We start from the raw sequence: 25,896 nt of genomic DNA, 5'->3' as shown, positions 1-25,896 counted from the left end.
AAAATCTGTGTATTCAAGTAGATCAATGGGTTATTGGTCCTCTATCTTGAAGTTAAACCTCCAATCAGAGAACAACCTGCGGACGATCACTGAGGGGGAAATACAGTGCAGAATACCCATACAATTAAGCACTCTTCATTATGCTGAGTGAAAAAGGCAAAGTACAGAAAAATGTAGTAATTTTGGACCAGAGAGAAAGTATGGGAATATGGTGCTTGTTTGGCATGTGGAAAGCCTTGATATTAGAAATGATCCTATAAACCCATCAGGTGTGATCTCTAAGCAGAGCTAGGAATAAGTCCTGAGCCCAAACAAAAAACAACAAAAATACTTTTACTACTATTATAGCACTGGGAAGAAGAGGATCTATGTCTCTATTTCTGTCAGTAAGCATATGTATAAGATACAAAAGGATTAAACATAGTGACTAACTTTGAGGACAGCACAGGAACAGACTGGAGACTGACAGAATGGAGAATGTGAACTGGTTTCCTTTGGGGGGCTGGGGAGAGGAGAGTCATTCCTGAGTCATCCCAGCAATGCTCAGGGATTACGCCGTACTCAGAAATCATTCCTGGCAGGCTTGAGAGACCACATGGGATGCCGGGGATCAAAACCAGGTCGGTCACAAGCAAGGTGAGGCCTTACTCTCTGTATTATTGCTCTGGTGCTAGTGAGCTATCTTTTTAAACTAACTTGTATGATAACAATGTAAATATATTACATATTTTAAAAAACATTTAAAAAAAACCCCAATCATTTCCATTTCTACTCACCTATTTTGGAAGTTCATCAATCTACCTCATTACGTACATGTTGGAAAAGACCAAAGGAAAAGTAGGTCTTGAATCCTCTATTTGCTGCAATAAACACAAAAGCTTCCAAAATTTTATGAGAAGATTTTTTTTTTAAGTACAGAGTTAAAAGAAAATCCGCAGAAAATATTTTCAATGAATGTTTCTGGTTTATAAAGGTAAGTGAAATTCAATTATATTGCGAACATAGCACGTTTGGACTGCAAAGCCTCCCTGTGTGACAATACACATGTTAACACACACATAAGAAAATAGCTTGAAATACAAAAATACAGTTGTGATTCAGAAAATGGCACCAAATTAGAACAGTTTTATTATTTAATATATCAATGTATATACATTATCCTCCCAAATAAGAAATGATTTTATTCCAATGTTTAAAGTATAAGCTTCCAAAATGAATCCTTAATTTGTAAATCTGTAAATTTGAACAAAAAAGTCCTGCAAAGTAACACAACTTTATTTTGATCCTGACTAAAATATGCACCCTGTACCAATCACCTCTTTCACACAAAATGAACATTATAAATAAAACTTCCAAAAAAAGATTACAGATGTCTATTGCACATTGTATAGAACGCTTTGCCACTATGTGAAAGGCTTTCAGTCCTTGACTGTATGAACTTCTTGAATTTGAGTGAAAACAACATACTGTAGATATTAGCAGATCTAAGATCATGTATGGTGTCTTCCAGAAACAGGAAAAAATAATCTTATGAGCTGCTTGTGTTACTTTTTCTAAAATAAGAATGACTCTTTTTTTCTATTGTTTAAAAGCAAGAGATTTGAACAAATTCCAGGTCCTGTTCAAATGTCACTGTTTTCTTTTCAGACAGAAACCACATGTACAGGCATTGTACCTGGTTATTTATTTCCACCCCGAGGACCAGTCCTCGTAGAATCCACCACTAAAGACCCTTGTTAGGGTTCCTAACAATGCTGTCTATCATGAATAGTTACTCTTTTGGTTTCAACATTTTCAATCTTTTAGCCTTAGCAAAGCTAGTAGAAACCAGCCAGAATGCGACGGCCCTAAAATCAAACAAGGGTTCTTAGTAAGGTCATCTAGCACAGTGCCTAGACAGCACACAGTAGGCATTTAATAAATACTTGACGCGTGAATGCACGATCTTTTAAGACCATTTTCTAGATCTAGATGTATTAATGATTTATGAGTAATATGCAGATGGAGGGTACACAGATCTAACTGGATGACTAGAAAAGAACATATAAAATGTGGTATAGACATGTTAGTTTTTTTACACTCTGTTCCAGGACAGAATGTGTACTTTAAGGGTTAAAACTATTCCAATAATAAAAAAATGGATTAGTCAAATGTTTTTTATTTTGCCAAGAACTCTAACAGTATTAGTCTTTGGCAGTTCTCAAACATAAAATGAGCCCCAATAAAACCAAGCCGAATTGCACTATTACAAAGAAACAAGTCCATGGAAGAGGAGGAGAGGAGACTTAAGGAACTGCAACTTCTAGGAGACGGTTGTTTTTTCGTTTGCATGTCGGCACACTCCCGTTTTTCTGGTTGCCCTGAATAAACTTCACACATACTTTGTCTTGTCTGAACTGCACCAGGAACCTAGGAGAAGAGAATAAAACAGATTAGAGCACAGACACAACAGCTGAGATGTTTATGCTAATACTAGCTTTTATTGTTTTAATCAGTTGTTGATATTGACAAGTAATACCCCTAACATAAGCACTTCTACACTTGGATTCACATCATCAGGCATTACACTGCAGGTACTACTGGCTGTCACAGCTTTGAAATACATGAACTAGTCACAGTCCGTAAAGAAAGCAGTGATACAATGAATTACTTCTGTCTTTCAACTGCAAAGACTAGCATACTGCTTTTCCTTTTCCCTTCCTCTCTATGTAGCAAAACTAGAAATGCGGGAAGGGGCTTCCATTAAAACTTCATCAAACTGAGAGACTGGAATAAAGAATTTCAGAAGAGGAAGGGGTAGAGGGACCCTCCAGACCACAGTTTCCAAAACTATCCAAGTGTTTCCCATGGGATTCCTGTTCCAGATTCACACTATATAAATACTGACTTCTATCCTAAATAAACATATTTCAAAATAGCTGTGAGCTATACAGAATAAACATAAAATTACAAGGTTGACTGTCACTTATATTTTCAATATCCATTCCATTATCTACATAGAAAATTATAAAATTAAAAACACATAAGTATACACATAAAGCCATCTCTTCTATGCCGTACTACGTGCTATATGTGGCACATCAGTTGGAAAACTTTCCAGTTCACATCATTGTCTTCACAGATAGGCCCAGAAGGGCTTATCCTCAAACCATTCCTTGGGCTTTTCTACAACAAACATCTCCACTGCTGGCCGATACCCGTGAGGGAGAGATCCCAAGTTCTGCCACCTCAAAGCCTTGTTTCTTCTTTCCACCACCAGAAACAGTAATGTTCTATGTTTCTACTGCATTCGCCACAGAAGAGTGTTCAGAGGTTTGAGTCCCTCTAACAATTATGTGAGAGATTATAAGCTTGCTGACAGCAAGAGCTAAAATCTAAGCAGCTCTGCTCTGTACTTCTACTGAAGTGGAACATGACACATAAGCTTCTGAATCATAGGATATAAAATGATTGTACTTCTGACCCTTTAAAGGGGTTGTTTCTTTTTAACTTGAAAGCACTGGGGTGGGGGAACGCTATAGCATAGTTCCAAATTTGCCTACTTGATCTCTCTGGGGACTGGAGCGACAGCACAGTGGGTAGGGCATTTGCCTTGCACGCGGCCAACCTGGGTTTGATTCCTTCATCCCTCTCGGAGAGCCAGGCAAGCTACCGAGAGTATCCTGCCTGCACGGCAGAGCCTGGCAAGCTACTGGTGCTGTATTCAATATGCCAAAAACAGTAACAACAAATCTTACAATGGAGATGTTACTGGTGCCTGCTCGAGCCAATCGACAAACAATGGGATGACAATGCTACAGTGTTACAGATCACTCTGGATAAAAATACTTGCATCTCAGGCCAAAAAGATAGTCCAAGGATTAATGCACATGCCTTGCACATGGCCAACCCTGGTAAAATCCTTGGTGCTGCATACATTTCCTTGAGCCAGGAGTGATCCTTGAATCCAGAGCCAGAGTAAGCCCCAAGCTCCCCTCAAAAAGAAAATTTAACCGAATAGTCAGACCACAGAACCAAACAAAACTGAAAACAATGAGACAGATCCAAGCTATAATAACCAAACTTAAAAATATGCCTGTCTAGGAGGCAGGTTGGAGAGTAGGAAGGTAAATGGGGGCATGGTGGAAAAGAGTTGGCTCTAGTGATAGGGCAGGTTTGGGAAAATTGTATACCTGACTCAGCTATGAGCTAACTTCGTAAATTATGGCATCTAACTAAAAAAAAATAGATGATTAAAAACTCAACCAAGACAAACAAAATACTTGTTTCAGGATGCCTCAAAAATGATCTTTAATGTTTAACACAAATATTAAGGAATCAATTTTGTCTACAACTTAATTTTCAAAGAGAAGTTGTGATATAATGTATAGAGAACTCTTTCCCAAAAATGTTTCCCAAAAACGTTAGCATGTTACATTGGCTGTCACCATACTCAATGACTGTCTTTTACTCTAGAAATTAATAGTAGGCAAAATTTATTACTGACCTTATGAGGTGAAAATGGACCCACAGTAAGAAAATGGAGAATTATATAATCATTCTCCAGCAATTAATAATGTTAAGTTATTTTACAGCATCAATACCAGTTACAACCTCACAGCAAAAGAAACACAACTTAATTGCTTTAATTTCTGAATTAAATTTCTGAATTAAAGCCATGCTCGAGGCCCCTCTCCACACGTTCGGACAGGCCTCACACATGAAGGTACCGGCAGAGGAACCCAGGTGTGTGTAATTCTATCAACGGCCAACATCCAGAGACTTAAAAGCAAGCTCCCAGATATCTTGTAGCCTACTTCTCCCTCTGGGAGAAACTGGCAAGCTTCTGAGAGTTTCCTGCCCACATGGGACAGCCTTGCAAGCTTCCCATGGTGTATTCATATGCTAAATCCAGTAACAAGCTGGATCTCATTCCCCTGACCCTGAAAGAGCCTCCAGTGTGACATCATTGGGAGGACTAAGTCAAGAGACTTCTAAGATCTCAGGGAAAGGACAAATGGAGAGGTTACTGAGCCCGCTCAAGAAATCGGCGATTAATGGGGATTTCGTGATAATTTCTGAAATATCATAAAATTAGTCAAATAATTTAGACAATATATGTCCTATGTATATTTGCACACAGAAGGAAGTAAACATATCTTCAGTGTTTCAGAGAGTAAATTTACTTTAGTTTTCACTACACGTAGAACTTCATTTATAGAAATAATGTAAACCTCACAGCTGATCCTTAAAATGTGATCTACTTACAGAGTACCAGAGCACGCGGTTTGGAAGTTTATGGGCTGGGATTTACAAGGCAACTGGGTTGTTTGAATTCAACTTTAACTTCTTTATGTGCAGGTTAAAACTTCGATAGGGAGTAAACAAGACTTTGAGTCTCCTATGTAAACGGATCCTGTTTACTCATGATGATTATGAAGCTTAATTTTGCTAAAATAACTGCTTCTAATTATGAAAAGTTTCCACTGAGGATGGTACCAGTCACTGCACTACATACTGCTTACCACACAAAATCTGCACAGTTGGCCATGCAATGGACTAAACATATTTAGGCACAGACATTCCATCCGCCCCTCCCACCTCCCCCATCCCCATCCATGACTTTGTAAAATTTTGTTTAAATTTAAAATGCTCCCTAAGGAGATAGCTAAGCCCTGCAAGAAAGCACGCAGAGTTATTAAAAAGGCTATACCAGAATACCAGAACCTTTGACTCTAGGTTTCCTGAGCTGCCCATGCAGGGCTAGGCAAGCATCCATAGGCTGTTTTATTGTATGAGACTGACCAATGATTAAGAGTTAAGAAGGAGGTGAAAGAAAGGAAGAAAAGCTGTCACGAACTGATTTATGCTGTTAATAACTGTTTTCCTCACATGGCCACATTATAAATCTTCACTCAGACCAGCAAGTTTACTGAAAGCGGACATGTCTAGAACATTCTATGCGTCTCTGAGACCAGATAGGGTCTAGGTCACCCTGAAGCGAAATTAGCGCCCAGAACACATCCTTGGTTGTATGATTCAAACACAAAACTGTGAGGCCCACTGAGGCTTCCTGTGGTGGTTGACAACAAGACAAGCCACCCATCCTCCAATGCCCCTCAGGTGGCTCCTAATGTGCAATGAGACTGCAGAGCCTCTGGGATGTTCCACAGTCCAGAAGGACTTTTATTTCCAGAGAACATGTTCTTCGATACACTTTGTTATTACATCCTCCCAAGGCAGGGTTTTAGAAACGCCAGTTGGGGTAATACTTTGCTTAGAAGAAGCAACTCTCTGCTGGGGCATCCTTGCCGTTATAAAGCAGGCGGCAGGGACAACAAGGTTCCCTCGCCAACAGACCAACGAGTTTCTGCATCTGGAACACGTAGAACCTTCCTGCGACAAGTGGGAAAGAGCAGCTCCCAAGGTTATTAAAAACAAACAAACAAAAAGTGACCTAGAGGCAGTTTAAAGCTCAAATAGGCCTTAAAAGATTAAAATCATAACTGAATGGAATCTCATTATTCATTACTTCCCCCACCACCCCAATATTTTTTTTAATGACACTTGTTCAGTAATAAGTGATTCAGTCCAAGCTGCAACTTTCAGGGTGGTCCACTCTTCATCAAAGTACAAACTCTCACTGCACACAGAGAAGAGACCATAAACCTGAAGACATGTAAATCCTAACACACCAAATAAAGAATCTGGCTTATGAAGGGAGAGAAATAGGTATGGGTTTATTTTAGAAAGAATTCTAAGAAGAGTTGAAAATAGAAAAGGCAGATTAAATCTTAATCAGAAAATAAAGTCATTTTCTGAGAAATCTGGCTTTGCAATTTTTTTCCTATTGTGTGTACAGTAAAGAAGCATATAGTAAAGAATTTATTGAAAATTAATTAAGTAATCAACAGAGTAACTCAAATTCATTAAAATAATCTATCAACAGGACTGGAGCGATAGCACAGCAGGCAGGGCATTTGCTTTGCACGTGGCCGGCCTGGGTTTGATTCCTCTGTCCCTCTCAGAGAACCCGACAAGCTACTGAAAGTATCCCACTCCCATGGCAGAGGCTGGCAAGCTACTGGTGGCATATTCGATATGCCAAAAATAGTAACAAGTCTCACAATGGAGATGTTACTGGTGCTCGCTCGAGCAAATCGATGAACAACGGGATGACAGTGCAGTGCTAATCTATCAACAGTTGAATAAGTGTATGTGAATACCCTCTACAATTAGACCCCCTCAAAAAAACCAAAAATTAAAATCTGTGGCATGTTAATATTCAAAAACTATTTTCTATAATTAGTTTATTGTAGGTGAACAAAGTTATCTCAAGTCTAACACATCCCCAGAGTACTCTTGACTTCACCTTACCAGATCATCCTAGCATCCTTTTTCTTTGATGCCACTTACAAGATTTGGACCCCAAACCTACCACCTGAATCCATTAAGTTCTTTTGTTTTCTTTCCAGTTCCACTTAGAATCTGACTAAATCTCACCTACCTGCTACACGCACCCTAAACCTTTCCCAAGGCAGCTTGGAGAAGCTCCTGGCTCTCTTCTACTCTTGCTTTCCGATTGCGATTCTCCACATGCACCCAAAACAACCTTTGAAAATTCTTCTCTCTCTGTTCTTTTGGGGGTGCGATGGGGGGTGGGGGTAGGGGTGACAGAGGGAACCTGGGGTCACTGGTGGAGGGAAATGTTCACTGGTGGAGGGATGGATGTTGCAACACTGTATGACTGAAACCCAGGCATGTATAGCTATGTGACTGTATCTCATAGTGCCTCAATTTAAAAAAAAAAAGAAAGAAAAAAAAGTCCTAAATCAAATCATACCATAGCTAAGGGCTGGAGTGACAGCATAGTGGTAGGGTGTTTGCCTTTCATGCGGCCGACCCGTGTTCGATTCCTCTGCCCCTCTCGGAGAGCCCGAAAAGCTACCGAGAGTATCACGCCTGCACGGCAGAGCCTGTCAAGCTACCCGTGGCATATTTGATATGCCAAAATCAGTAACAATAAGTCTCAAATTGAGACACGTTACTGGTGCCCGCTTGAACAAATTGATAAGCAATGGGATGACAGTGACCATAGCTATGCCCCACCCTATAATGGCTTTTCATCACTGTCAGTAAAATCTCAGCTCCTCAGCTTGGGGCTACAATCAGCTCCCAAGCTTTGTAGCCTGTGCCCTGTCTCCCTGGGTTTCCTTGCCATTGTGTTCTGTCACAGAACTTACTCCTATCTCAGATCTCTGCACCTTCTGCCTCCCTGGAACAAAGCACCTTCCTAGACTAGGCCCACTCCAAGATCCTCACAAATGTCATGGCATGAGAGGCTTCCTGACCTAAAATATACCCTGTCACCCACTCTAAAGTTTTCTTTTAAGCCACAAATATGTGTCAGCAGTCAATGGCACTTCGTCTCTGCTTTCATTTGTGCAAATCAGGCTCTTCAGCTAGGATCTCAGGTACACTAGTGGGAGACCCAGTCACTGCGAGTCATTGCCCGACTACCACCTAGAACAAATACCAAACACATACTTGGTCCTTAGAAAGCAGATGTTGTATAAGTGAAGTCAGAATGCACAATCAAAGTAACAACACCGAAAATACATATGTGAACAACCGAGGAACATACTCATCAGAAATTTCAATATTGAGCTTCTGTTTGGTTTGGCTGAGAGTTGTCCGATACAGCTTGGTGGCCATTTCGATCAGGTGATCACTGCTGAAGAGGAAGTCTCCCTTACTAGCGGCTTCAGAGCCCTGAAAGAACACACAGAGAATCAGACCATGATAATTAAAGGCATCTTGGGAAGTAAATACAGGGTTTTTATTTAAGGAAAATTTATAGCATTTTAAAAGCAAGATAGGTCTGGCATCCAACACCCCTGCATAAACAGTAAAGACAAAAGCAGTATTTTCTTTCATCTTGGTCAGAACACTTGAGTAAGGTTACCTAACCCCCAGCTCCCCACAGGCTGCTCGATGGACCAGAAGCACATCTGCATCGCTTGGGAGCTTGTTAGAAAAGCAGAACCTCAATCCTACCGCAGGGCTAATCCACAATGAGGTCCCTGGTTGGTTTATTTACAGTCTGGTTCAAGAAGCACGGACCTACCCTATAACTCAGTCTGAAAGAGCTGTTTAAAGAGTTCACAGTGATTCATTTGTTAAAAAGTAAGCATGACAGTAACACTCGCAACAAAGACCCTAGGGCAGTGGCTCTCAATGTTATTGCACAAAGAACACATCTGGGAGTTTTCAAACACAGGACACCGATGGCCCTGCCCAGAAAACTGATGGGATGGAACTGGAGGGTGGGTCCGGGCATGGGAGCTCCTTTAAAGGTCAGTCAACACCAGGAGAATCACTATGATAAAATCAGAGATGGCCCCTTTACCTGTGGGGAGAAGAGGCTAAATTAAACTTATGGAATTATTCTAAGGTTATATCCAGCCAGGGGAAATGCACAATTATTTAGATGTATTATTTAGATGTATGTCCCTAAAAATAATTGGTATCTGCTAATATTTGTTTATTTAAGACTATATTTTCACAGATTCTAGGTTAAGTATTTTCTTTTCTAGTGTTTATTCTATTGTATAGTGTTCATTTGATTCTTACTATAATGCTGTGATGTGGGTATTATTGTCATCCCTGTTTCGAAAGAGAAAAATAAGGTAGGCATATGAGGTTAAATGACTTGGCCCATAACCACTGTGAAGTCAGTGAGATCAACTCGAGAGTCTATGCTCTTAAAGACTCAGGTCAGAGGAGGGTCCTGGTTTAACTCAGAACATCAATAAACCTTTAGGTGAAAGTTATTAAGCAGTTATTTTAGTACAATTGCATTCAAAAAATAAAAACCACCCAAATTAAAGATAAAGACATTTACAAAGCCGGTATACAGAAGAAAGAGTAGGAGGAAGCATAATTCAAAAAAGTCTGAGTATCTGAGTGTTATTAGACTTAAAATAAAGCACACCGTGGTGGGTGCAAATGAAAGCTGTATTTAGTGAACTCAAAACTCAAGTGGCAGCCAGAGTGATAGTACGGTGGGTAGGCATTTGCTTGGAGGTCCTGACCTGGGTATGAGTCTCCATATGGTCCTCCGAGCCCTGCCAGGAGTGAACCCTGAACACAGAACCAGAATAAGCCCTGACCTGACCATCACCGGGTGTGGCCCCCAAACAAAACACTAACTATGAAGGAACTCAAGTGAAGAAGTCAATAAGTTATAAGCCTTACTCATTTACTGGAAAAACATGCCGGAGATTTACAGAAGGTTGAACACGGTCAAAATGTTGCAACTCAGAAAGGATAAATAAATTCAGGTAAAAGGAAGAATCAGATATACAATATTTCTAATCAAAGGTAAGACAAGACAAATGTAATATGCCTTCTGTGAGTAGTGACATGTTTACCTCTTTGAGATGGATGGCGAAGAAACCATCATTTTGTGAGCTCATTGATACTTTGGTCACGTCCACCAGAGGAACCTCTGACTTGATCTGACCGGACTTTTGATCAGCAAGGAGGAGATTATTGTTTGTTAGAAGGAAAATCCGGGATGTACTCTAAGACAAAATTTAAAAAGAGATGTAAAACCAGTGATTCAAAAATACCCCCTAAGGAGAGTAAATTTTACAGCGGTGGTTAGTTACAGAAACACATAACTTATTCTAATCTCTCCACAGGCCTACTGAGAATATAACAAAATCCACAAACAGTGCATTTTAGTTTATAAAAATGTCAAAGGCAAAGTAAAATCCCTAAGCATTAAGGTAAAGGAAAATAGTTCCCCGTAGAGTAACTATAAAGAATAGGAAATTAGTATTTCATCATTCAGGAAGCCAAAGCTAACCATCCCAACAGATAAACTTTTCTGACTAAGAACTATGAGCACTTTTACCTTTCCATTAGCACGGTTAATTTTGTTCACAATTTCAGCAATGATAATCTTTTCTTCAATGGCATCTTTGAGTTTCTTATACTTGGGATTCTTGTTGATTTCCAGGTAAGCCCCTTGAAATGGCTGTCCAACACTAAAGGAAAGAATTCCTTCACATTAGTCAGGGTGTCAAATGGAGACACTATTGGAAAGAGGTGGATAAGCCTGTTGATTTTGAAGAGTGCCTGACCACTTCACAAAAAGTGCATTTGTTTGATCTATTTTATGCATTATACTTGCATGAGTCTTAAACTGAAGTTGGAAATGAAGCTTAAAACCTATTTTAAATATATTTTTGATGTGGTCATAGCATTTGGTAGGCAGAACTTTGATAAAGCCTTATCATATGGAACAATCACAATAAAAATCATTCACAAGAACAGCCAGACCCAAGTGAATGGCCTCATATGAAAGAAAAGGCCTTCTCTTTTAATCTACTAATACAGAATTAAAGATGCCCATGAAAGGATTTTATTAAAGCCTTTAAACATTATGTGGTAGTTGAAAAACAAAAAGGGCACAGATCATTACAATCACTTGCTACAGATTTTTCAGTTTCTTGCAGGGAGTGAGAAAATCAATAGGCCATCTGGAAAAACACTGGATCTAGAGCAACTACTTTAGGAAAAAACTATAAAGTCCTTAACACCATCACATAACTCATACTGTAAAATAGGCAACATGTGAATAAAGAATCAAGTCTCTTCTCCAAGAATACAGCGCTACATGGCAGAAGTGGTCAAGGAAAACGTTTAGAAATAGGGCAGTGTCCTCAGTACTGGACCACTTCCTCCATCTACGAACACTGCACTGAGATGCCCATTACCTAAACACCTGCACCCTGACCCTGCCATAGCAATTGCTTCAAAGGTGGTAAGAATAAAAATCTGCAGCTTTGTTTTCAGTTATGAAGTTCTGGCAATTTGCAAATACAGCCTTTAAATGCTCATGTGAAGGGTGGAAACGGGTAAGAAAAAAAAAAGCATGTAGGTAGTGTTTCAGAGCTCAGAGGATATAAAAGGCCAACACCCATATGCGCTTGCCGGCGCAGTGTGGGAGGAAAATTATTCCACCTCTCACTGCAGGAGAGTAGGTGGGCACCATCTCTGAAAACTTATTAAAAAAAGACCCCAAGAAGGCTTGGATTAGAGTGAACATTTCTTTTTGTTCATATTCAAATGTGCTTGTGATTAAGCCTTTAAAAACGGCTAAGAACTATTCACCATAGCCAGAATCTGGAAACAACCTGACTGCCCGAGAACAGACGAATGGATAAAGAAACTATGGCACATCTACACAATGGAATACTACGCAGATATCAGGAAAAATGAAGTCATAAAATTTGCCTATAAATGGATGGACATGGAGTGTAACATGCTGAGTGAAATGAATCAGAGTAGAGAGACAGAGACAGAAAGAGTTCATTTGTCACATATATATACATATATGCATATATACATCTATCTATCTATCTATCTATCTATCTATCTATCTATCTATCTATCTATCTATCTACCTACCTATATGGGCTGGAGTGATAGCACAGCACATAGGGCATTTGCCTTGCATGCGGCTGACCTAAGTTTGATTCCTCCTCCTTTCTCGGAAAGCCCAGCAAGCTACCCAGAGTATTTTGTCCACACAGCAGAGGCTGGCAAGTCACCCATGGTGTATTCTATATGCCAAAAACAGTAGCAAGTCTCAGAATGGAGAGGTTACTGGTGCCCGCTCGAGCAAATCGATGAAAATAGGGACACCAGTTATACAGTGATGTGTGTATATGTACACACACACGTGTACACACACACACACACATACAGGGATTAGGAGGACTGGTCAATGTCTGGAACTAACCAAAAGTGTGTGTGAAATGAGGGTAGGTAAGATAGAGGAGAGACCAGTAAGACAATAATAGCTGGGAATGATCATGCTGGACAAGATCTGAGGGTTAAAAGTAGGTAAGAAATATTCTTGATAATCTTTCAGTATCAATATTATAAACCATAATACCCAATACCCAAAAAGGGGGGAGGGAGGGAGGAAGAGGGAGAGTGAGAGGGAGTGAGAGAGTGAGTGTGAGTGTGAGCGTGATCCAGAGAGCCTGACAGAGAGGTGGGGGGGGAGGAGAGTGTGAGCTAGAGCATCTACCATAGAGGCAGGCATGGGGTGGGGGGGTGATGGGAGAGAACCTGGGGACACTGGTGGAGGGATGGGTATGGGAATACTCTATGATTGAAATCCAATCACGAACAGCTTTCTAAGGGTCTATCTCACAGAGATTCAATTAAAAAAAAGGGGGGGGGCTAAGAGACTGAATTTATTGGGCTAAGAGACTGAATTTATTTCTTGAAAACTGTGTTTTTCATGGCCAGAAACAAGTAGCTAGGTTGGGGCTCATGCCTTGCTTGCATGAGGTTTACTTGGGTTTCATCCCCAGCAGTGTCTGCCCTCCTGCACCTAGGGGGGCCCTCGAGGGGTTCCAAGCACTACTGGGTGGATCCAGGTAACCCCCAGCACTGCAAGGTGCAAGCTGCACCTCATCCTTGGGCCCAGGCACAACACCAAGCAGCCTGGGTGTCAGGACAGGCAGGGGCCCCAGAGCACTGCTTGGAACCGCCTCTTCCCCAAAGTGTTTTTCTCCCTCCAGTTCCTAAAAAAAAAATCACCTCTATGAAATATTCATTAGGGTTATTCATAAAGAAAAGGTGGAATAAAACTACTGCCAAAGAGAGCAAGTCCAGCAGACTCCGTGTGTAAATATGTTTTATTGAGCTTGCAATTGGAACAGCTTGGAATTAGACACTATATCTAACTTAGGGAGGAAGAACATTTCTCTCAACAGCCAGAGACGCTGACCAAGGATATGATATGTCAGTTAAATATTTAACCAAACGAGTTGGGAAACTTATGCTTGTGCCTTATATTCATTTTACATTTAAAAGGGAAATGTTTTACCTGTACAAACATTTATAAAGGCAAGAGCATATAAACCTAGCATATGCATGCCATGTGAATATACCAAGCACATAATACGCTTTTATTTCAAGGCCATTAAAAGGATGCTAGATTTAGCCCCAAACAGTATAGTCTAAACTCATAAACATCTGATGAAAAGGGGAGATGGTTTTTTGGGAGGAAATGAACTTGAAACATTTAACAAACAGGCAATTTTTCCAAAGGACATCTCTTGGCAAGTTGTATCAGGGTACTTGATGTCTACAGTTAGGCACGGAACTTACCCCACAGGTCACTGAAGTCAGCAGACCAAGAGCAAGGGCAGTCTATAGTGGAAATAGCACTTCAAAAGTGCTCCCCTGGCTCCCCCCATTTTTATTTTTCTTACAAATGAGACCCTGACTTGGCCTGTTAAATGAAGGAAGTTGGAGTGGTGATTATACTTTACAGCCAAAAGAAATCAGGCCAGTCTTTGAAAATTAACAATGATTTACACTGTGCAGTATTCTTAAGTGTCTACACACTTTTTATTTTAAATGGTGATTTGTAAGTATTTAGTGAACTATTTGAACTCATGCCCAAGGAGTTAAACACATGCAAAATCAATAAAATGAGACTAAAGTATGCTAAGGAAGCAATTAATTGAATGTCTTCATGTAAATTCATATCCAGTTGATCATAATTTCCAAAATTAAAAATCTCATGTATTATTAAAATCAAATGAATAGAAAAGTCCCACAAATGTATTTGAGAAGCTATTACAACACCAATTTTTATGCACAAAAGGAACCCATATTACCTTGATGGGTATAATGCCTTCTTGTCTTTGAAGAGTTCACTGGCCTCTAGCTTCTCCTCATAAATAAGTTTCCGCTGGTCTGTAAACTGGTCTCTGTATTTTTTACACTGTGAGATACGAAAAGAAAAGATAATTCATATAAGCAAATCATTACTCATTCTTAAGCATGCTAAGCTAATTTAACAGTAATAAGAGTAAGAGTGAATGTGCATAAAATGTTCCATGAAAAAGTCAGAAGAATTTTGGCTTTATGGGCTTTATTTATTTTTAGGTGCCAGAGACTGAACTCAGGGTTTCTTACATGTGCTCGGCCACTAAACTCCATTCCCAACCTTTCCTTTGTGTTTATATTTATTTTTAAGATGATGAGGCCTTAGAGAATGTTATAAGACCTATTTGCATTGCAAAACTTGGGATGCTTCCTTAAAACACACCAGGACCCTGCAGGCACAAGCCCCAGTGGGAGAGCTGTTTTCTCCATGAGGTCAGTCCCTACCCCACAGGACCGGGGCAGTCCCACTCCTGCTGACTCCCAGTGCAAAACACCACCACATGGCCAACCCCAGCACACCTGCACACATGGATGCGGATGGTTGGCAGATGCCAGAGATTCACAAAACCACCCCGAGCCTTTCTGCAGGTGCGCTTCCTGAGTCTCTATTCCACTGTATTTTTCACTGACATATGTGGAGAGTGATCTATTCAATCTAGTCGAGTGATGTTGAACCACAAAGATGCCAACTTAAGACTCTGCACGACACTGCTCCATTTGACAGAGGTCCTGAGAACTGGCCCTGTACAGACCCAGTTCTGGGACCACACCCTAAGAAGTCAGATAGGTGGCAACAGGGCCAGGGTCACTCATATATTCTCAGGGATGGTGAGAGTCAGCCACGCAATTGCATATAGCAGTATTGGCACTGCTGCCAGCACTTACAGTGCCAGGCACCCCCTGCCAAGTCCCTACTACTGACTCGACTCAAGAGGGTCAAGAGTGAGATGCAGGAGCTAGATGATGTTCTCAGAGCAGGCTTCTTACCCCCAGTCCTGAACGCAGCACAACTAATAACTGTTTCTATGGCAGACTTCAAAAGGGGAAATGTACATTAAAACTGTTGATGAATCTCCACAAAATGACTAAGAGTACAGAATTCAGTTCTACCGGTAGTGCTAATACTTTAAATCAGTGATAACGTCACCCACTCGCTATAGTTCTATATGACTCTGGTAAGGAACAAGTTACAGTGGTGGGTGGAAAAGAGGTTTAGAGGACAGATCCATGAATCATCCACTGATTAGAAACAAATGTTTCAGTCTAATTTTATGATATCTAAATCTGGTGAATATTTAGCAAGCTATATAGCAACTGAGTTACTGAAATAAAGTTGATGTCTATATAGCTACCATATGGCTCATACCAGATAATAGAAAAAGACTGCATTTTCTCTTATAAAACAAAATGATGGGCAGAGGGATGTCTCTTGATAGTACAGTGCTTTCCTGACACATATGAGGCCACAAGTTCAACCTCCAACATTATGACACATCACAGAGTAGGGCAGATACTACCATTCTGATTGTTGGTGCCACAAGTATGTGCCCCCGGCAAGTACAGCAACCAAGTGAGTGAACCCTGGACATTACAACAGCATCAACACAGGGAAGGGATGGAGAAAGGGGGAGTCATATGAGTCACAATGTAAGGTAGCAGCAAACAGATTGTAACTTCCCCTTTATTTCAGGTAGAGGAAAATTTATTCTTTTAAATGTCTTTTGGAGGCACTTTAAAGCATCTTACGTTTAAAGGAGCTTCTCCAGTCATGCTCAGGGTCCTGGGGGCCATTCTTAACAAATATTAAGCAGGTAATGCTTGCCTAAGAGTGCAGAGTTCAGCCTAGTGGTGCTGGGGCCTCAAGAGCCACACCCAGAAGTGCTTGGGGGACACCGGAGATAAACTCAATTGCCTGGAGGGCCATGAGGTAGCAGAGACTGAACTCAGGCTTGACATATGCAAGGCTTTGAGCTATCTCTGGCATCCACCTTAAAGATCCCCCATCCACCCCGCCCCAGTTCATCAAAGTGTGTGTGTTCACATGTACATGTGGATGTTTAATAAATGTGAGAAAGTCGGCTCATACAATCTGCAGGATCTTACATTATCTGAAGCTGCTTAAACTTTATTATTTCTCTCTCCTGTAGTGCTCCTTAAGATGATAATGAAAAAGAAGATGCTAACTCCCCCAGGCTCCTTGAAAGCCACTGGAATCCGAAAGGGGAGAATGTAGAGCCACGTGCCCCATTTCCCAGCTGTGTCTGGGAGGAGACTCCCGCAGCTGTAGGATTTGGGGCAAGGTTCAAACTAGAGTCCTCAGATGACTCGGACGCAGGCTTCTCTTGCAGCCCAGGGGAAGGTGGTGGCAAAAATCTGCTTTTGTGCAGCACTACTCAAACCTTCAAAAATGCACAATAAGGAATCTAGCAGCGGGGCGGGGTGGGGGGTGTGGAGGAGAAAACCAACAAGACATTGTTTTTACCCTCCACAAGTGGAAAATCCTTTTCAGCTCCTTGTGAGTAGAATCTAAGAACAGATAAGGTCTCGGTGGCCAATTCTTGTCTATTGGAGATAAGGAAGGCATTTTGTTTTTCATTTCCAAGAAATATTTTCGCACCTGTGTTGGGAATGACATAATCCTAAATGAGTAAATTATCCAAGACAAGACATTATTGAATGTACATCACATATGCAGATCAGTCTTTTGTGGCATTTTGACAATTTTAGTCCAAAAATCTTCTGTGACTCCTTAGAGTTACACGCTACCACTACTCTGGGTAGTACTGGAGAAATCTAAACTCCATAGTATTACTAATATTAATACTAATACCAGCCAACATGAGAGAGCCACACTAATTTAGTAGTCAGACACATGTCAGACACATGTGGTGATCTAGATTTAAATACTATAGATTTAAATACTAAAGAGTCAAACAAATTAAAAATCCGTGTTTCTCAGATGAATTACATTTCAAGAGCTCACTCACCACCAGTGAATTACTTACTGTAATGCACAAGGCAGACAATACATTTCCCTCACTGCATAAAGTTTTATTGGCTCTGGAGTACTTCACAAGGGTAAGCTAAGAGCTTTATGTTTCACTCCATCTTTATAAGAACGCCATGAGGTGAGTGCTAGTATTCCTATCTTATAAACGACAAAATGAGGCACACGGAAGTGAAGTAACCTGCTCTCAAGTGACACATTCACTGTATCGCTGTCATCCCACTGTTCATTGATTTGCTTGAGTGGGCACCAGGAAGTCACCATTGTGAGACTTATCGTTACTGTTTTTGGCATATCGAATACGCCACGGGTAGCTTGCCAGGCTCTGTTGTGCGGGCGAGATACTCTTGGTAGCTTGCTGGCCTCTCCAAGAGGAGTGGAGGAATCGAACATGGGTCGACCGAGTGCAAGGCAAACGCCCTACCTGCTGTGCTGTTGATATGCGTGAAAGCAAGGTTTGTATTCCTCACTGCCACATATATAGCTCTGAAAGACACAGGTGAATTTGAGACTCCACCCTGTGGGGTGACAGTCTTCTGTCCCTCAACACTCTAGCTACTAGTTTGCCAATCTTGCCCTGCAGACTGCATGGCAGTTTAGCAGGCTAAGACCCTGGTAATTTACCCCAAAGGTCTATCTTGAAGCCTTACCATTCACTGGCCTGGTGTCAAGAAATGGGTCTTTGGGAGGTAATTAGGTTTAGATGAGGTCAGGAGGCTAGAGCGCATATGAAGGGATGAGGGTCCTGATAATGAGAATTAAAAGAGCAACTACTTCTCTTGTGCTCTATTATCACATGAGGGAAACAGGAAAAGGCCCTCACGGGGACATTGTGAGAAACAAGGCTTATTGTCTTAGCCATGTTCTCTGTAGAAACTCCATTATAGCAGGCAAAACCAAGACACTTGCGGTTCTTGGGATTCTTATAGCATTAATAGCTTAAACAATTTTATCAAATTTGAGGGATTAAAAAAAGATGACAATTAGCAGTTATGATTTAACTGTTATGACAGAAGTAAAAATAATTTTGAACTGGTGCTATAACAAGTTAACTCCAAAATACTAATATATATATATATATATATACATATACATATGTGTATATATGTATATGTCTGTATACATATCTATATATCATAAACTTACAATTCTCTGAAGGGTGAATTCATAAATTTTCTTTCCAGCATTGGCTCTGAAGAATTTCCGATACTCTCTGCGTACCTTTAAAAAGCAGGAATATAACAGTTAGTGTTTAGCCATTATATGCCCGTAAAGAGGATAAAGGAAAACGGGCAGGACAAGTACATTTCTAAGTGCTTTTCTTGATGCAGTAAAATAACAAGGAATTTTCAGACACTGGATTTTAAGTCAGAGAAAAAAGAAACTGAGAAACCAAATGATAATAAGAGTATGTTTTAAATCCTCCTAACTAGTTTTGAAAGAACGAGATGATTTAATGAGAAGCTTTCTACAGGCACAGCTTCAGATTCATCACAGGATATACATCAAGGAGAATTATATGAAGTAATTTTTCTTTTAGGTTATTCTTAAAAAGATAAAAAAATGTCTAGATAACTACATCAGTGTCCTAAAGCTTGGGGCAGGAAGATAAGACCTCAGAATTGCATATAAAGAGGTGAATGTGTCCAAAATAAAGAACTGAAAAGACTTCTGAACTACCTCCTCTTTCATTCAATTACATTATTTTTTCCTATCCTTACTTCCACCAATCCTTCTGCTCAGTTCTAACAGAGCACTTAGGGCACCATATTATCAGTTTGATTATTACTATTCTCCCTCATGCTACACTGTTGCATTCACTTTATACACTAATGTCCAAGAAGCAAAATAACTGAGGGGTTTGCTGAGTAAAATCAAGAAAAAAAGTATTATCATCTAGCTATAAATGAGAGCTCATTTCAGTGGAATATAGACCTATTTAAATATTTCAGACATCACCATTATGTGCCTTTATTTTGTCCTCTGTTTTCTGAGTTTAATTGGATATGCTGAAAATATTTTAATATTACAGGCTGTAAGCTAGCAACCTACTAATCAAGTTAAGTTCATATGATAAATGAACACTAACCGAATCGATGTTTTATATTCATATTTTTCAATTAAAAATTCATAGGATTCTGATACAGGTTTCTATTACATTTTTCTAGGATTGGGCAGAGGGACAGTACAGCAGTAAGGCCTTGGACATGGCCAACCCTGGTTCTATTCTAGGCACTGCAGACTGTCCTTTGAGCACTGCTAGGAGTGACCCAAGGACAGAACCTGAGCCACCACTGACTGTGGTCTGCAAAAAAAACCAAAGCAAAAATGTTTCTTTTCTGGAATCCAGTGGTTAGTGGTCCTGTGTCCATATGGAAAGGCCTGGGTAGAGCAGAGTAGCTGTGCAGGGTGCAACTGCGCAAAGCCCTAGGGCTGCTCATCTACTTTTCATCTGTGCATGTGACTGAATTGGCCCTCGAGGCATCCAAGTGACATAGAAATTCCCTATGGCTGTGAATTATTAATTTAACAGTTATTCCATACACTAAAATAGGGATTTCTCTTTTGATACAGTTCATAGGATACTGATGACCTTTTTAAATTGTAGTTATAGTTTTGTTAGATTTTCACAATCATTTTTGAATTTCAAACCTAAAAGGTTAGAATGGACACACACACACAATGGTATCTATCAAATGCTTCTCCCAAGCAAAGTTACAGATAGTAAAGTCTTGGCAACATTCTGACATCTGAATGGGCACAGGGAGTTCTAAAGGTTTCACTTAACTTTATAATCATTTCCAGAAGCAGCAGCAAATTATATTTAAAGGACAAAGCTACTGCTCATCCCAATAAAATTCCCTTTATAAAAAGTGCATAAAAGCACTGTGTTCTAAAATCACTATGTTCTTGGACTTCAAAGAAATTTTTATGCTATTTCATAATAATGATAGTGAAACAGTAAAGTATTTGTTTTGACAGAAATTAAAAAACTCTGTCTAAAATAAACCCAGTTAACTTCTGCTAAAGTAACATCTCCTTATATACTAATCTTTTAAAATTAAAATTATTTAACACTGGTTTATGATACAGAACAAATTTTGTTTATAGGTTGCTAGCACACACCACTAATGTGAAAATATGCAGTTAAACCCAGAAAAATGAAAATAAACATGATATGCCTAGTAGAGGTAATTATAGAAAGCAAAACTCCTGATGCATTGCTGGATTTCTGCCTTTTATGAAAACTAGAATGCAAACTAGAACAAATGAATAAAATGGGAAATAAAAATCTCTAGTTTTGTCTTTAAAATAAAGTCAGAGAACTTGTTCAGAAATCCTGAAATAGAGCATCTTAAATTCATCTTCAATCTAATTTTTTTTTTTTTTGGGTCACACCCAGCGATGCACAGGGGTCACTCCTGGCTCATGCACTCAGGAATTACTCCTGGCGGTGCTCGGGGGACCATATGGGATGCTGGGATTCGAACCCGGGTTGGCCGCGTGCAAGGCAAACGCCCTACCCGCTGTGCTATCACTCCAGCCCCCTTCAATCTAATTTTTAATTCAAAAATTACCTGACTATTCCTCATAATAAAAAAAGGTGTAATTACTAAAAAAAAAAAAAAGCTAAACTTTCAAGAAAAAAATGAGATTCTTCAAAGAAAAGCTTACAGATATCACAAATGCTATTCAGATTCACAGTTAACGGTTTCTGGGATCATATTCAAATATTCAGAAAATGCATTTGTTATGGTGTTAGACTGAATATAATAAAGAGGGCCTAGAGATAGCACAGGAATCAATGCACACACGCTGCATGCACTGACGTCAGTTTTCTCCCTGGCACCAGGTACAGCACCACTAGTGGTGACCCTGGAGACCCTCAGTATTCCCAGGCTGGTCTAGGGAGCCCCCTGGACAGAGGGGCTGGGCAGCAGCACAGCATCTGTGGGCCCGCGTAACTAAATAGTCTGGCCCGCTTTGCCAAGAACTGCCAACACTTGCCTAAGGATCCCCTGCAAACCAGTTGGGAAACCAAGGGAAAAAATAAATGATGTCAAAGGGGGTCTGATTATTGCTCAAAAGCCACTAAGGGTGGATCTCTACGCTGATTAGTCATTGATGATTAGGAAGACAAAAAAATCCTGTAATTGCCTAAAGCCTCTTCTCAGGGTTGTCCCGGGTCTTATAATTTCCTAACGTGCATTCTTACCTCAATTAGAAATCAGCACCAAGCTGCTACTCATCCTGCACTTCCCCCTAAAGATCTCTTTAATCTGGCTGAACATGGACACGTGTGGATGCAAAACCCTTTGACTTCTATGCTAAATAATTAGAATGACTGAGGGAAGCTCTGTTCCAGGTGGAGCTAAACACGTGGAAAAGTGGAAACAAACATTTGTCACCCCTGCCTGGGATGGTAACTGCAGATGATGAGTCTGTGTTTAAGCTCGAACCAATGAACTGACTGACTCATGAATTAAAAAGAAAAAAGAAAAAAAACTTTAGCATCATGAACACAAAATAGGAATCAGATAACAAAGTGCCTTGAATGGAATTAGGCTTCATCGCTATTACTTTCAACCTATTATTAAAATAAATAGCATGGTAAAATCGGGAAATACCAGTGTGTAGGTTTGTTCTGAAAAAGGAATAAAATTAGGCAAGATGACATTGGGAAAGACTCTGCAGATCATTAGCAAGCAAAATCAATCATTTTCTAGGGGTTAGTAGATGCTAGGCTTCATCAAGTTCACCCTGGACAGAGAGAAGGGGTTGAAGAAGTACCTTCAGTCCAAGCCAGTAAGCCCAAATGACAGCAACTGCATGCTTACGCCTAGCCTCCTCCTTCAAGCGTTTCAATTCCCTTCGAGCCTAGAATGTTTTAGATAGTAAATAAAAGAGACAGCCCAACGCAGACAGCACAAATGACCAGAAAAAGACACCCCCACCATCCAGAAGAGTCAATTTTTGAATAGTGCATCAGAATGATAGCGAAATAGTGCATAAATCATTAAACACCCAAAGTCCAGGGTCAGATTGGTGCGATCCCTTGTATTTTGCTCTGCGGAGATTGTTTCAGGAGGGTTAGCTCCGTGGGGATGCGGTCATCGCTCTTTTGCCCCTTCACTTCTATTTTCCCCTCCCTCCACCTCTATGCACCTCAGTAGGATGGTAATTCTACTACACTTCTACTCCCTTGCCTTAGAATGAGACATGCGTTTGGCACCTCATTCCCTTTGTGCCAACACAAGGCCCTAACGTGCCCGCACATTCCTAAGGGCTTGCTTTCAATTGGACACAGGGCAAAAGTCAGTTTGCACACAGCCATTTAGAAATTTGGAAGGGATAAAGGTGTTTTCTCTGAAGTTCCAACAATAAAACCAAACTCAAAACTTGCTACAGTTAGAAAATTAGCATTAGCCTGTGCAAAAAATACATGGCTAGGTTAGGTCCCCAAATTATACGAGTGGCAAATTGACTGAAGCAAGGCAAAAAAGTGGCACACGTGGTAAAAGCCAGTCTTGGGAGACGTTATTCTGAGGCATGCTATTTTAATAGACAGGCATTGATTTTTCTCTTCTTGGCGGCACTGAGACTGGGAAATGAGCTCACCCAGTGGGAAATCCCAGGAATAACCATGTCTGATTCCTGCCTCTGCAGATACATATTCCTTAGTTTGCTAAAGAACTGATTTGCTGTTCACAGGTTTTCATAGGAAAGCACCAAGGAACAACTGGCTCCATTTTTTCCTCAAATGAAGGTATTCTGCACACAAATGTTGCCTTTGTCTCATTTTTTTCCCTCACAAGATGCTCCTAAAATGTCAACAAGGTAGTCCTGATAGCAGAAGACTAGATTATTTGTATTTCTGATGAGAATACACATATTTTGGCAGCGATGACCTTTGATTTTCTAAGTCCCCCAAACATCTAAAAATCTCATCCCTTGGGGAATGTGAAATGTTCACAGAGCCCACAACTCTGCCTGGGGATTAGTGTGAGTATTTCAGGAGGCCTTTGTTTCTGAAAACAAACAGCTGATGCTGAGATTCCTGGGATTCTTCAGTGGCAATTATAGCTAGTTTTGTATGAACAGAGCTTTCTGTTAAATCACAGAAGACAAAAAAAAGTGTTCTTTTCCATGTAACATTTTTCTCATCATAATCAATAGCTGCCTAAAAAACAATTTCATTCAGGGATTAATATTTTGTAAGGCATGCGTTAAAGACATTTATATTGTCAGCACATTGTAAAAGAGCAACTGTAACCCTGTTCTTAATAGTTCCCAACATGCCCTCCACACCCACTTCCCCAACACACACCTTTAGGAAACCACAAATACATGTAGAGAAAAAAAACAAGAAAGAAATGAAACATGCATGTTACTTACGACTTTCAATCAAGAGCAATTCTACTATGGTCTCGTTAGTAAGCAATTAGTCTTTCTTTGCCTATACATGTTTAAGACCGTTCCATGCACTACCGACACTAACATTTCCAGGCTTACTGCATGCACCAGTGTGAGCCACTGTTAATTGTAGATATTCATCCCCTGAAATGCTAGCGAAATGGACTAATTATTGCAGATTCCAGGGTGGAGGGTGGGATGTGCATTTCAAGTACCTTAGATCCAAGCCAGTAAGCCCAAATAACTGCAATAGCATGTTTATTCCTAGCCTCCTCCTTCAGCCGGCTCAGTTCCCTTCGCGCCTGTGATGCAGTTGAAAAGGAGTGACAGAAAAGTGTAAGGCAAGAAAGGTTACTGCTGATTCCCAATGGAGAAAGAAGATAGACACCAGTCACCACCATACGGTAAACTCGAAAGCGTGTGCCACCACCCACACCAAATGTTGGAAAGAGCGAATGGCAAATGCGTGCTCAGTAGCTTAAGCCAGTGAAACATTTTCTGGCCCCAGATGAGGATTTGCTGTTTCCCTTGTTACTCCCAAACTGCGGCCTTTCTTTGGAGTCTCTGGCCTACCTGGGTACCATGCCAGTAAGCTGCAATGGTGGTGGCGGCTTCCTTACAACGCTTTTGATGCTTCAGTTCCCGCAGGATTTTTCGAGCCTATGGCACAGAATTGCCCAGAAAAATGGAAAGTTAGCCTCCAGATGAATTCACAGTGACTGAGAAAGTAGTTTTCATGGCCTTTTGCAAGTGAAAACTCAACAGTATAAAGAAAGCAAAGGGGGAAGTAACTTCTTAGCCCCAGACTGACTTTAAGAAGGGGCTAGTTGGAGACACCTACCCCAGTGGTTACCATAGGTCCACAAACTGCTGCTGGTGGTCAGTAGGTATAGAGAGGTAGTAAACCACTGGTCTGCTGCCTTGGTTCTTACTGCCAGTCTACAGACTGGTGTCAGGACAGGTGATGGGGAGCTGATCTAGCCTGAGAGGGAGGCCCCCACACTATTACTATCCCTGGAAGGAATGTAACAACAAGCTGGTGTCGGTCAGGTATCTGAAACAGTTCTTAGCATGTAACTGGAAGATCTTCAGTGATCAATTTGTAGGCCTTTACACTGCTGTACAGACTGTAACTGTCGGTATCCCGAAGGGAGGCTCAAAGTCCACTAAAATAAAACTAGTTCACTGTTCCAAAGCTGAGCGCTGACTTTGTGGGGGTACCTGGTTGGGAGGCAGGTTTTGATTCCTGTCTCCAAAGTCCTGAATGAAGAGTGGGATGAGGACTTCATAAGGTCAAAGAAGAAACTGTAGGCAGCAATTTCACTAACTCTGCAAGCTCAGATTTGCATTCTGGCATTTGATGTAGTAGAATCCCAAGATCGTGGGTTGTTTTTGGGCCTAGAGAAATGGCAACAGAAGCAAAGGATTCCTGACCTACTGAATGGGCTATAGCCTGGGAACCACCTTACAGTAAACTCTCTAGATCTGGTCGACTCCTCAAAATCTCCTAGCAGAAAAATGGCCAGACGGTAAATATTTTTGGCTTTGCACATCATATGGCCTCTATCCTCTCTCAACTCAGCTGCTGCAGTGTTAAATCAGTCACAGATAAGACAGAAAATAAATGAACGTGTCCATGTAACAACAAAACACTTTTATGTATTTTTTTATTTCACGAATTATTCTTTGCCTTTTTTTTAAATAAAAAGAATGCTTAGAAAACCAAAAAG

The 25,896-nt window shown here is 40.5% G+C and overlaps 1 protein-coding gene across 4 annotated transcripts in view; it reads right to left on the bottom strand.

Moving 5' to 3' along the window:
* Window positions 1-1,105: 1,105 nt before the first annotated feature.
* MYO1B (myosin IB) overlaps window positions 1,106-25,896 on the bottom strand; it is a 194,660-nt gene continuing 169,869 nt past the window's right edge. For 2 of the 4 annotated variants that reach the window (XM_055122358.1, XM_055122357.1), the window contains exons 22-31: window positions 24,740-24,826; window positions 24,382-24,468; window positions 22,544-22,630; window positions 18,899-18,973; window positions 17,228-17,362; window positions 14,694-14,800; window positions 10,901-11,033; window positions 10,413-10,565; window positions 8,624-8,751; window positions 1,106-2,409 (exon numbers count right to left, since the gene is read on the bottom strand). In XM_055122358.1, the coding sequence (XP_054978333.1) occupies window positions 2,286-2,409; window positions 8,624-8,751; window positions 10,413-10,565; window positions 10,901-11,033; window positions 14,694-14,800; window positions 17,228-17,362; window positions 18,899-18,973; window positions 22,544-22,630; window positions 24,382-24,468; window positions 24,740-24,826 (1,116 nt within the window). In that variant the 3' untranslated portion in view covers window positions 1,106-2,285. The remainder of the gene's footprint in view (window positions 2,410-8,623; window positions 8,752-10,412; window positions 10,566-10,900; window positions 11,034-14,693; window positions 14,801-17,227; window positions 17,363-18,898; window positions 18,974-22,543; window positions 22,631-24,381; window positions 24,469-24,739; window positions 24,827-25,896) is intronic. The other 2 variants (XM_055122359.1, XM_055122360.1) reach the window with 2 other exon arrangements.

Source organism: Sorex araneus, chromosome X (genome assembly GCF_027595985.1).
Source record: "Sorex araneus isolate mSorAra2 chromosome X, mSorAra2.pri, whole genome shotgun sequence".
NCBI classification, from domain to species: Eukaryota; Metazoa; Chordata; class Mammalia; order Eulipotyphla; family Soricidae; genus Sorex; species Sorex araneus.
This window is presented reverse-complemented; position numbering and strand designations above follow the sequence as displayed.